Source organism: Podarcis muralis, chromosome 8 (assembly GCF_964188315.1).
Source record: "Podarcis muralis chromosome 8, rPodMur119.hap1.1, whole genome shotgun sequence".
NCBI lineage: Eukaryota > Metazoa > Chordata > Lepidosauria > Squamata > Lacertidae > Podarcis > Podarcis muralis.
In genome coordinates, this window is record NC_135662.1 from 53,727,326 (window position 1) to 53,738,583 (window position 11,258).

Consider the following 11,258-nt stretch of genomic DNA (forward strand, 5'->3'; position numbering starts at 1 on the left):
ACAAAGCAATAAACAATTGGAATGGGGGAAATCAATTTATTTTATAATGCAAGGGAAACTAAAGCCCTGTCTGGACATTCCCTATAAATAGAACTGGATTGAGGTTGTACCATCCCCCCCCCCTTTCTCAACCCTGAACTTCACATTGGCATAGGAAGCTGCATGCATAGATTCCAGTGTGGGTAGGCCCTATCCATACAGTCTACACACCACAAAAGCAAAGGTAAAGGGCCTTACATATACCAGACTCCATGCATGCAAAGCTGTATGCAAATATGAAATACACAAATTCAGAAATGCCAAAAACAAGTATGATTCTTATCAAATGCTGCACATGGTAGGGAACCACCTGTACAGGGTTTGAGTTAGAAACAACTCCAAAGACAAAGCCAATACTGACTAGATTTACTGGACCCCCCTCAGGCAGCTGAGAAACAAAAACTGTGGTGAGTGGTGAAATCAAAACACAAACCGGTTTTAGAAATATTCTTTAAAAAAACAAACACACAATTGAAAGTGCTATAATTAACACAGGTAGATAAACTGTTTTTAAGAATATTTTTTAACTGACAGTGACCTTTTAATGATAATTTTACAATGAAAACATGTCCACCATAATTCCAACATGCAATGCAACCTGTTTACTGTTTGTATTCTGCAAACATCATTTGCATTTGATTTGTTCCTTGAGAAAGGGGAAATGAATTAACACAAGAAATAAATAAAATCCCCATCCACCCAGCTGCTTAGCAATATATATGAATATATGAAGATGACGAGTGAGACCTCGTCGAAACGTCGCCTAGACACCCCAACTTTTACACGGGAAGACACCCGAGGACACCAAAACCTGCATATATATATATATATATATATATATATATATATATATATATAAATTCTCACTAATGACTTCCTTGAATCAACTGTTGAGCACTTTTCCTGCATTGCACAGTCACTTTTGACACTTAGATGAAAGTGAAAAAGAAGCCAAGTTGGACATGAACCCCATTTATTCTGAATCTAAAGTTCATCAGCATTTTGGTTACATTGACACATAGAAGGTGAATTGGAATTCAACCTGAGGTTTCTTCTTTTATCATTTGGAATCAATGACCTTTGTGGTATACAGTATTGGATTAAGACTACTCAAAAGTCTTTGGATGCTAACAGGGAAGCATCAATAAAATAAATAAAATAAAATATACAATTTCTGGTGTATTCATAGTTAAACCACATAAACCATAGTAAGCTTTCAGAGCATTTTCTTTCTTTCTTTTTTGACATCCCTGATTTTGTCACACATACTAACAGCAACTGTTGATGTATGCTGGATCCTGGCAAGTTCACTGCAAATCTGTTTTTACCTAATTTGAAGGGAAGATAATTTGTTGGAACACTCAAAGAGGCCAAGCCACTGCATATTCAAGCATTAGTAATTAAATCCATCAAATAAAGATCAGGAAAGCACCAAAGAACTCCCAGTAATGCAAAGAAATAATTTACGGTATGTTCAAAGAAGATATTCACAGCCTTCTGGAAGAGCATCTAGAAATGTCAGACCAATTCAGAAATGTCATTTCCTTTCCAGAATGTAACTCAAGGATCAGATTGTGCAAAGTCTTCCTCGATCTCGACAAATGCTTCTATTAGATCAGCTGAATAGTGCAAGCAGAACAGTTCCCTGGTTAGTTTCTCTGCAAGTTACAGGGCATATATATGCTTGCTTTATCTTATTGATCGTTCTAGCTTGCTTCTTTAGCACAAAAAGAGTCAGAAGAGGGGGGAAATGATGATGGAAAACACAAGTAACACAAAATAAAGTAGTTTCCAATCGTGCAAAATTTGCTTCACTGGATAAAGCACTTCTTGACACAGTAATGTCCAAAATAAATAAATAAATAAATAAAATCCCTTCCCCAGAAGATACAGGTTTGAAATTGAAGCCATTCTTATTTTTGTCTTGGTATATTTTTAAGGCTATACAAACACAAAAAGAGAAAGTATCACAGGAACACTTCATTGGATATCAGATTCTTCCGGCTTTGAGGGTAAGCCTTGGACTACTTTTATGTGGTCCCAATTAGCATGTCTCTTCAGGACAGGAACAGAAACAGAATGAAGGGAGGAAAGTCAATGATCCCAACAATAAAATCCAAAATTGACTTTACAATCACAGGTACAAATTGCTCAGGTTGATAATTTTGTTTCTTTTAAAGATCACCGTCATCTAAAACTAATCGGGGCTGCAGGTTTTCCCAAGGAACAGTCAAGAGTCAAAGCAAACAGTGGCATCAAGAAGGTTTGTCATTATTCTCTGATGGCAGTCTGACTGGGTGGCTGGAATTATTGGTGTGTCTAGCCAAGTTCTGGGAGAGGGAGGAGGGATCTTATGTGTGTATGTTTTTCCAAAATGATTTGATCCTTGTTCCAGCTTGCAAATCAGGCTTCTCCTTGACATCCCTTTATAGCGGAAAGACTAAGAAGCCGGAAAAGGTTGAGTATTTCCACCCTCCCATGAGGTTCCCTCTCTCCAGTTTGAGATGCACTTTGTCTTCTCTTTCCATAAGGAGCAAGACCCCATTGCTGGCTGCTTCTCTGGTGACATCTTGGTCTCCAGCAAAAGCTGAAATCACTGGATAGCCGTTTTGCATTAGACTTACCTACAATTCAAAAGAAATTCAACATCAGCAGTCTTGCATAGTGTTTGTTTTTAAAATTGCATTGTTACATCCCAATATAACACACCCACATATCAAATTCCAACCCAGTATATAAGTGAGTCTCCCACATGCAGGGATCCCAAATGGGGGTGGGGAAACAGAGTAGGAGGCGATAAGACATATCTCTTGCAGTGGGAGGGGGTGTAAGGTCAAAATGACCCACCACTTTGCTCCACACCTGGCTCAGACTGATACACCTGTACTTTCTCTACCAAATGACCCAGGCAGCTAGCCCAGTGACTGTAATGCTGGCTGAGGGAACTAGGTGTATCTAGTAGATTATGGATAAAATAGCATATTCATAAAATGCTCTGCTGAAATAAGATCACATTAATATAGCAGTAACTGCATGGTTTTTTCCCCCTTTGAGACGTTCTGCTATATATTCAAATGTCACAAGCCTTTATGTGAGCCACTTTGCAAAGAAAAAACAAACTGCCCCCCCACCCCCAGTGAAGAGTACATACCTGGATAGTTTGTCTGTTATATACTTTCACAACGTGGAAACTGAAACTATATATTCCTTTTCTTGGCGCTACAAATATACTGGAAGCCAGGTCGAAATGGTTGCCAATATTAACTAATACCTGGAGAAAAGAAGAATGAAAGGGAAGGGGGGAATTAGGTCATGCCTTCATTATGGGGAAGGTCAGGTGGGGGGGAGAGACAGGGGGAATTCTCGACCGGCTGCCCAAGCAGTGCAAAGCCACAGGCATTTTGCTGCACAATTAAAACGGACTGCAGGGAAACGAAATAACTTTCCAAGGTGTTTTAAAAGGATTGGTTCAGACAGCTGATTGATTTACACAGTGGTGCACCCAATGCCTCTTCGAGAGAATGAAAGGATCATGATGGCAGCCTGTGTCTTCACAGCAGAGGAGAAAATGTAATGTATCATTGCTGAGAGACACGCAAAATGAAGGGAGAAAAGATCCCATTAAACAAATCCGCCCAGGATTTTTCATTTTCATGTAACAGTATTGAAACTAATTGTCTCTCTTGGGGCCTGTGATGTTAATGCGAAACAAAATGAGACTTAGTCATGTCACATGTGATGGAACGGTGGGAGGGAGTTCAAATTTTAAATAAGTAACCCCCCCCCCCTCTCTCTCTGAACTTTACACCCCTCATTCTCTTTTGTCTCTTTACCCCATCCTGAAGCACAGGGACTAATTCAATTAGGCTTGAACAAAGAAGTATGGAAGATGCATTTTAACCCACAGAGAACTTAGTGCATGGACTTAGTGGTAAAAGTGAGTGCAATTTGCCAATTAGGGTAATGGAAAAGGCTCTTTTGAGCCAAGTTATGAATGTTTCAAAGGCCTCTTGCAGAGTAACAAAAGAAGGAGAAAGCAATGAATCCACGAGAGAGCCAATTTAGTGTGGTGGTTAACATGCTGGAGTAGTACTTGGGATTCAAGGTTAAAATACCCATGAAGTTCAGTGGGTGACCTTGAGCCAGTCACCATCTCTTTCTCAGCATAACCAGCCTCACAATATTGTTGTGGTGTTAAAATGAGTAGGAGACCATTACGGCAAGAGCCGTGTACACCACCTGAAGTTCCTTGGAAGAAAGGCAGGATATAAAGGTAATGACCACCACCACGAGGAAAGGACTTATCCCAATAATTTGCATGCTCCGATATGGCTACTTATGGCCAAAGGCAAGTCACACTAAACTAAGGATATGTAAATGAGGGCTGGCAACCTCATGGGCTGGCAACCTCAATGGAATTAGAAAACATTCCAAAGAGATGTTTACAGTTCTTTGCATGATTGATATTTGCATTACCTACAGAATCAGATCTGAAATCTTCTGCCTAATCTGTCTTCCCAGGTAACTGGTTTCAACAACTTGCCTGGGGTCTTATTATTACATCTGAGCAGAGCTCTCATAGCTTCCTGCTGTCTTTTCTGTAACAAAGAACGGTTAAGACTGCACACAAAGCTCAGTGGTGCAGTGCCACAGATTCTGGCTCTTATGGTTATTTTTCTGTTTTGACTGCCAGGTACTTCCTTGTTCAGAATTTCTAGCATGTATCACAATATCCTGTGTGTGTACGCATATATCCAAATTAATGTAAAAACTATGCATAAGTTGGTGAAAGACTGTGGCTATCCTTCTTACATAAGATTATCAACCTCAGAGCTCATCTAATCCAGATTCAAAACTCATATACAAAAGTGTGAAAGAAGAAGAATTTGTGAAACTAGAATCCCATTCATTGCTAAAAAAAAAATTAAGTTATTCAACCAACACTACAATTCTTATTTTAAGGCAACACATCATGGAATTAGAGGGAGGAAAAAGCTTTATAAACAAAACGGTATGTATATAGTGTCTAGCATTATACAGCTCTACAAGCAAGGTGACAATAGAATTATTCTACAAAAAAATTATTCTGCCAATCTATGTCAAAATATTTTTTCCCCTAGAAGATTATAATAGCTGGGGAACACAATGGGTAAATAACAGAATACACATGTAATCATGATTAGAAAGCAATCCTTGGACAGATGGATGCATAAACAGAAACAAATAATCTGTGCTGAACAAGTCTAAATGACCTGAATGCTTTTCACTTGGAAGGTTTTACATAAAATCCCAGTGCATCCCTCTTTTTTCTTCCTAGGCTGGAACAATAAGACAGAGCAATCCTAAAAGCATGTAGGTTTCCTCAAATGAGCCAAGAGGCAAAGCTTAAGCTTGCAGTGCCTTCACTGTCCCCACATTGCACTACACCCAAATTCTGCGGATTTCCCCAGGCTGCTGCTCTATGCATGCCTGTCTGGTTTGCCTGACTAGATAAGGGGAGGCAGGAAATCCCAGAGCCACCTCTCTGGAGAAATTGGAATTGGATGTTATATTGTTGGCAATACAGACTGGTGGTTATAATTATTTAAAACAGGGTGACTGAGGAGCCCCCCAAAAATATCTTGTCGGTAGCTACAGCATTAGATGGGGTACTTAAAGGACACTCATCAGAATAGAAAAATAAGGAAGTGATGGCTATTGTTTCATAGAGAAGTTGATGAGCCACAAGTACTGTCAGACTGCTGACAGTGAATTACTAAGGTGGAACTAAAACAGGTAAGGGGAACCTGTGACTCTCCAGATAGTGACAGACTGCAGCTGCCTTCATCCCTGTTCATTGGGCCATATTGGCTAGAGCTGGTGGGAGTTGGAGTTCAACAACATCTGTGAGGGGTGGGTACAAGCTCTCCATCCCTAACTTAGAGGGCATTGGAAGAAGCCCAGTCTAGGGTTGCCAAATTTTGAAGAGCAAAAAAGAGGACACATTTGCTGACTTCTACTTTTAACTAGGGATCACTAAGGCAACTCTACCCATGAAAAAAGAGGATGCGTCCTGGGAAAAGAGGACATATGGCAACCCTACAGTTAGCTAAGGTGTGAAAGAGTAGGAGGGAGATGCAGGAAGGGCATCACAAAGAATGGAGAAAGATCAAAACAAATATTGAAGGTGGAGAAGAGGCAGGGGCCATCAGTCAGTGGGAGAGAGGCCATGTATTGCTCTTGGGAAAAGAGCTTGAGCTTGAGGGGGGTCACTGCTGAACAGGACATGGCTGGAGGGAGTTGTGCTGGAATGGGAATAAGGCAGGACTAGGTAAAGGATAGACCGGGAGAGTGGTGGTGTAGAAGATGGGAGTTAGGGATCAATAGGAGACAGATCAATGGGGCTAGGAGTGGGGAGAGCTGGTAGGAAAACGAGTGAAGCTGGACAGTAAACAAAGGGCGAGGGCTAAGTGTAAAACGGGAGAAGGGGAGGAATTAGGAGGAAGAAGTAAGTGGAGAGCGGCTCTTCTGGGCGCCAGGGGGCGCCAGAGCAGACTGGCCGGGGCAGGAAGGGCTTACCTGGAGAAAGAGGTGCAAGGTAGAGGCGGGGAAGAAGTGGGCAGGTGGGAGGAGACTCTGGCTTGCCGGCGCCGCCTGGGCGGGGCGTAGTCACCTGAGGGAGGGGCTACGGCCAGGAGAGGCCGGAAAAGGCGCGAGGGAGGGGGGAGAGGGCTGGCGCGCCTGACCTGGTCGAAGTAGATGGTCATGGTGCGGTTGCTCATCTCGGACGGCTCGTGGTTGGTGCTGCGCGTGGCCGAGAACGCCACCTTGGCGCTGCCGGAGCGCACGGAGATGCCCAGCGACGAGGTGATGGCGCCGTCGGCGGACGGGCTGGAGTCGCACACCACCAGACACTTGCCCTCCAGCACGATGGGCTCCGTGTCGTTCTGCGCCGGCACCGCCGGGCTGCCGCCGGGCAGCTCCAGGAGCAGTAGGGCCAGCGCCGCCGCCGCCACCGCCACGCAGGAGTAGCCGCCCGCGGGCTCCGCCAGCGCCCCCCGCCGCCGCCGCCACCACAGCCGCCGCCCGGCCATGTCTTGCCGCAGCGGGGCCCGTCCGTCCAGCCGCGGAGTCCAAAGGGGGCGGCGGGAGGGCGACGGCCGGGCGCTGCTGCCTTCAGTCTCCGGAGGGCGGCCGGGCTGGGCGCCTCAGCGAGCGGGAAACGAGCGGGCGCCGCCTTGAATTTTCGCGCTTCTTCGGCGGCCTCACAGGAAGGCGGGAGGCGTGCTGCAGCCTGCGGGGCGAAAGAGAGCCAAGTGAGGCGGGCGGCGGGAAAGTCCAGCTCCTCAGCCCGCCTCCCCCCTCACAAAAAGGGCCAGACCCTCCCGAGGTCCATCCCGTGTGGTGTGAGGGGGCGGGGGCGAGAAACCCACTCGGTGTCTGTTCTATGAGGTGGAGCGGGACAGGGCTCCTCTCAGACACACGGCAGAAGGCGAACCGGGCAAAAAGACCTTGACGGGGCGGGCGCGAGCTGCGCTCCGTTTCCCGCCAAGGACCGTGTCACCACATAACCTAAGAAAGGTCCTAGTGGATCAGAACAACGGCCCCGTTAAGTCCAGCACCCTGTTTCTCACAGTGACACACAAGCCCCCGTCTGATCCCGCTTTGGAGTGTGTGCGAGAGCTGAGGGCGTCGCAAGGGGTGGGGCGGGCTCTTTCAACATCTCGCTCCTTTTGCAGCGATTGTTGCAAGAGCCGGACTCTATTTTTTAAAGGAAAACAATGGCACTTCTGAATAAGCCTGGGCTCATTGCCCAGCCCACCCCACCCGCCGCCAGGAATCGAAGGGAAGCAACCTGGGAGGTCCCTCGGCACCTCTTTCCCGCACCACAAATAGAGGTGCAGACGATTTGCTTCCACACACGAAACACAAGAAACTCCCAACCTCCTATCTGGTTCCCTCTTTCCTCAGGCACAGCAAGCTGTGGCGATAACCACAGACATTTTATCTCGATCCCAAAGCACTTAGGCCTTTTTGTTCTATACTCCCATCCCGATGTAACTTTAAAAAAACCCCACAACACTGAACACAAGCGCGTCTTAGATTTTAGTTGTAATGAAAACAAAATCTGCGAAGGGAGCGCTTCCGCTTAACGCGAGTTAATGCCTCGGACGCGGAGAGGTCTGCTTTCTTGGAATTGCTGATAAACTCCGCTCCAACTTCGATTCCCCTCCCCCCCCCCCATACAACTGGTCCACAAGGCCGTTTCCGCTTTGATCCGCATCCCTGTCCAGTTTTAGCAAATCCGCGCCTTAAACTCTCGTGGGGAATGCAACGGGGATCTATTAGTTACCACCTGCAAAGTTCCCGAGTTTGTTCCGGAAGAGTTGAACCTGAGTCGAGTCACTAACACGAACCCCTTTCACTCCGTTCCATCGCTTTCCCTTTCTAAAAAGTCCATGAGGAAGGACACCGCCACCGCCCCCCCGCCGCCGCCGCTCCCATACACCACCCTACGAGTTCCTCGTTTTGCTATCCCGTCTTTATCTCCATCTGGATTATTATTTTTTAATGGATCAAAATGAAAGGGGCTGGCGGCGCGCTGGTTTACCTGGAGGGTCCATGGTGGAGAGTCGGGCTTGGTTTAGGTTGCCGTCCGCGAAGTTGTATTGCTTGGAGAAAATGAGCTGAGATTAGGCTGGCAAGCAGAAGAGACAGGATTCGCCTCGTTCTCTCCCGCCCATTGCCAAGATCACCCCCTCCCTCCCTTCCTCCTTCCCACCCTCTCGCAGACACATTCACACCCGCCACTGCTTCTCACACCAGATAAACCCGAGCATGACACACACACGCGCGCGCACACAACCCAGATCTGCCTGGACAAATTCCAGCGCGCGCACACACACAACCTCTCTCTCTCCCCCCCCCCCCCCGGTCAATTTCCCCCGCTTGATGTCCTGTAAGCAGCGGCTACCTGGAGCCAGGCATAGGCTGAATTTCACCCAGAACGAAGGAAGCGATCCTTTTTGGCTCTTCTTTAAAAGAAACGCGCTCTCAGAAGCTGGTAGAAGTAGATCTCCACATGTCTTCTTCCTCCCCTCCCCGCCCTCCCCTTGCGCACAGACCACCGTCAAATGTCAAGATCGGCCACGGAAGAAGAACGCTGGCAAATATCGGGAAAAGACTAAGCAGCAGCCACGGTCACGAGGCGTGGAAGTCGCTCGTTTACAGAAGTTCCGTTTCTGGTCTGGACAGAGAGGGGCAGCTGTAGCGTGTGAGCGGGGAACAGGGGCTGTCGCTTTAAAAAACCTCAGGACACAGGGGTTGCTTAGGCGCAAATGCCTTATTAACTTTGGTTCCTGCGCCCCCCCTTATTTTTTCCCCCCTTTTCCCAGGGATACCCTATCAAGTCTGGAATTAGATGCGCGAGGACTGGAGGGAGGCGCGTTATATTGGCCGGAACGGAGAGCGGCCTAACTCCAAAAGTGGTTGGCGAGCGCCACCTAGTGGCACTCGCTGCCATTGCCTACAGAATGCTCTCTACGGGGTTTTCGGAATTAAAGGGATGGAGCGTGCCTTGTGGACGTGGTTGGATTGTTTGGGTTAGAGAAAGAGCATCGGGAGCGGGATTCCCGGGGAGAACAGGAGGAGGATGAACTTTCAATTAAGCTCTCGCCTCCTCCCTCTCCCCCGCTCTTCCCTCTCCACCTCCTGCAATCAAGGGAATCCTGCGCTCGCGGATCTTTTACAGAGCCAAAGGCTGCCATGATGATATATGCTGCAGTCAAGGTTATCATCAGTTGTTATTGGTTGCAATATATATATTTCTCACAGCTCAGCTGGTGCAGCTGCTGCAGAGCCGAGTAGTTGGTGCTGAAAAGCTAGAGAAAGGGGAGACTGTGGAAGAGAGTGGGCCTTTCGTGCTAATGGCTTGTTTATCATGCCGCCGGTTTCCCTCCCCCCCCCCCCCGGTGATTTTAGCTGCAATTTTTTTTACAATAAAAATAGAAATCGGTGCTATTCCTCAGAGAGAAGCATTAGCGAAGGTTTTTCCCAACTATCCATGATGCCAGTGCAGATAATGAACCTGTGTCCCTTGGCCTTAAGTATCAATTTGAGGCACAATTTGCCCTGGACTCGCCTGCAGAACTTGTTAAATCTTGTGAGCCCCGTAAGAACGAAAGTAACAGCTAGAAAGAGTAAATCTGACTGTGTGCAAAGTGTGTGTGGTTTTTCCCCAGGCCAGAGACTGACTCCAAGCAGATTTCAAAAATCTGGGGTGGCAGGTAGAGTAGAGTCTTCCTGGCATCTTGTTAAAAAACAACAACACCCTGTAATGTGATTGGGCTACTAATCCATCAGATGAGGAGCGCTTGAAGGAGCTGGGTATGTTTAGCATGGAAAAGGGGAGACAGATATGATAGCCTTTTCCAAATGTGCCTTAAGGGCTGTCACATGGAAGAGGGAGCATGCTTGTTTTCTCCTGCCTGGAGGGTAGGACTCATGGGCTAGCCAGGGGATGGGGGGCAGGAGGGGCAGTCGGCCCTCAAAATCAACAAAATTCAATAAAAAGACATAGCAAACTGATGTTCTGTCCCCACCTAACAATAGGCCTGCCCTCCCCCTCCCCCCCAAAAAAAATCCTGGCTGCACCCATGGTAGGACTATGCACCCATGGTAGGATTCTATGTCTTATCTCAAAGTTAAATCCCAAGCAATTAGACCACTGATACCATTTGAAAAACTGATTTTGAATATGACTGAACACCCATTTTTCTATCAATTTTGTATGAAATACTGACCATTGGAGAATACTTGGCTATTAAACAGTAAGGTGGGTGTCCCCATTGTACACACATAGTGATATTGAAACAAGTAAAGGTAAAGGGACCCCTGACCATTAGGTCCAGTTGTGGGGTTGTGGTGGTCATCTCGCTTCATTGGCCAGGGTCATGTGGCCAGAATGACTAAGCTGCTTCTGGCGAACCAGAGCAGCACACGGAAACGCTGTTTACCTTCCCGCTGGAGCAGTACCTATTTATCTACTTGCACTTTGACGTGCTTTCAAACTGCTAGGTTGGCAGGAGCTGGGACCAAGCAATGGGAGCTCACCCCGTCACGGGGATTCGAACTGCCAACCTTCTGATCAGCAAGTCCTAGGCTCTGTGGTTTAACCCACAGCGCCATTCGTGTCCCATTGAAACAATTATCTATGAAATAGCTACCAGCATCTAAATATA

General features: G+C 46.8%; 1 protein-coding gene across 2 annotated transcripts; it reads right to left on the minus strand.

Annotated features, from left to right (window-relative positions):
• Nucleotides 1-995: 995 nt before the first annotated feature.
• On the minus strand, nt 996-9,413 carry CBLN2 (cerebellin 2 precursor). Of its 2 annotated transcripts, XM_028737450.2 has the most exons (5): nt 8,993-9,413; nt 8,630-8,690; nt 6,765-7,312; nt 3,191-3,310; nt 996-2,663 (listed from the first exon to the last, which is right to left on the minus strand). In XM_028737450.2, exons 3-5 carry the CDS (start codon nt 7,110-7,112, stop codon nt 2,466-2,468), a joined length of 666 nt encoding a protein of 221 aa, XP_028593283.1. In that variant the 5' UTR covers nt 7,113-7,312; nt 8,630-8,690; nt 8,993-9,413; the 3' UTR covers nt 996-2,465. The 2 variants fall into 2 exon arrangements, with proteins under 2 accessions (XP_028593283.1, XP_028593282.1); XM_028737449.2 differs by lacking the exon at nt 8,993-9,413 and having other exon boundaries at nt 8,630-8,787.
• Nucleotides 9,414-11,258: the final 1,845 nt, after the last annotated feature.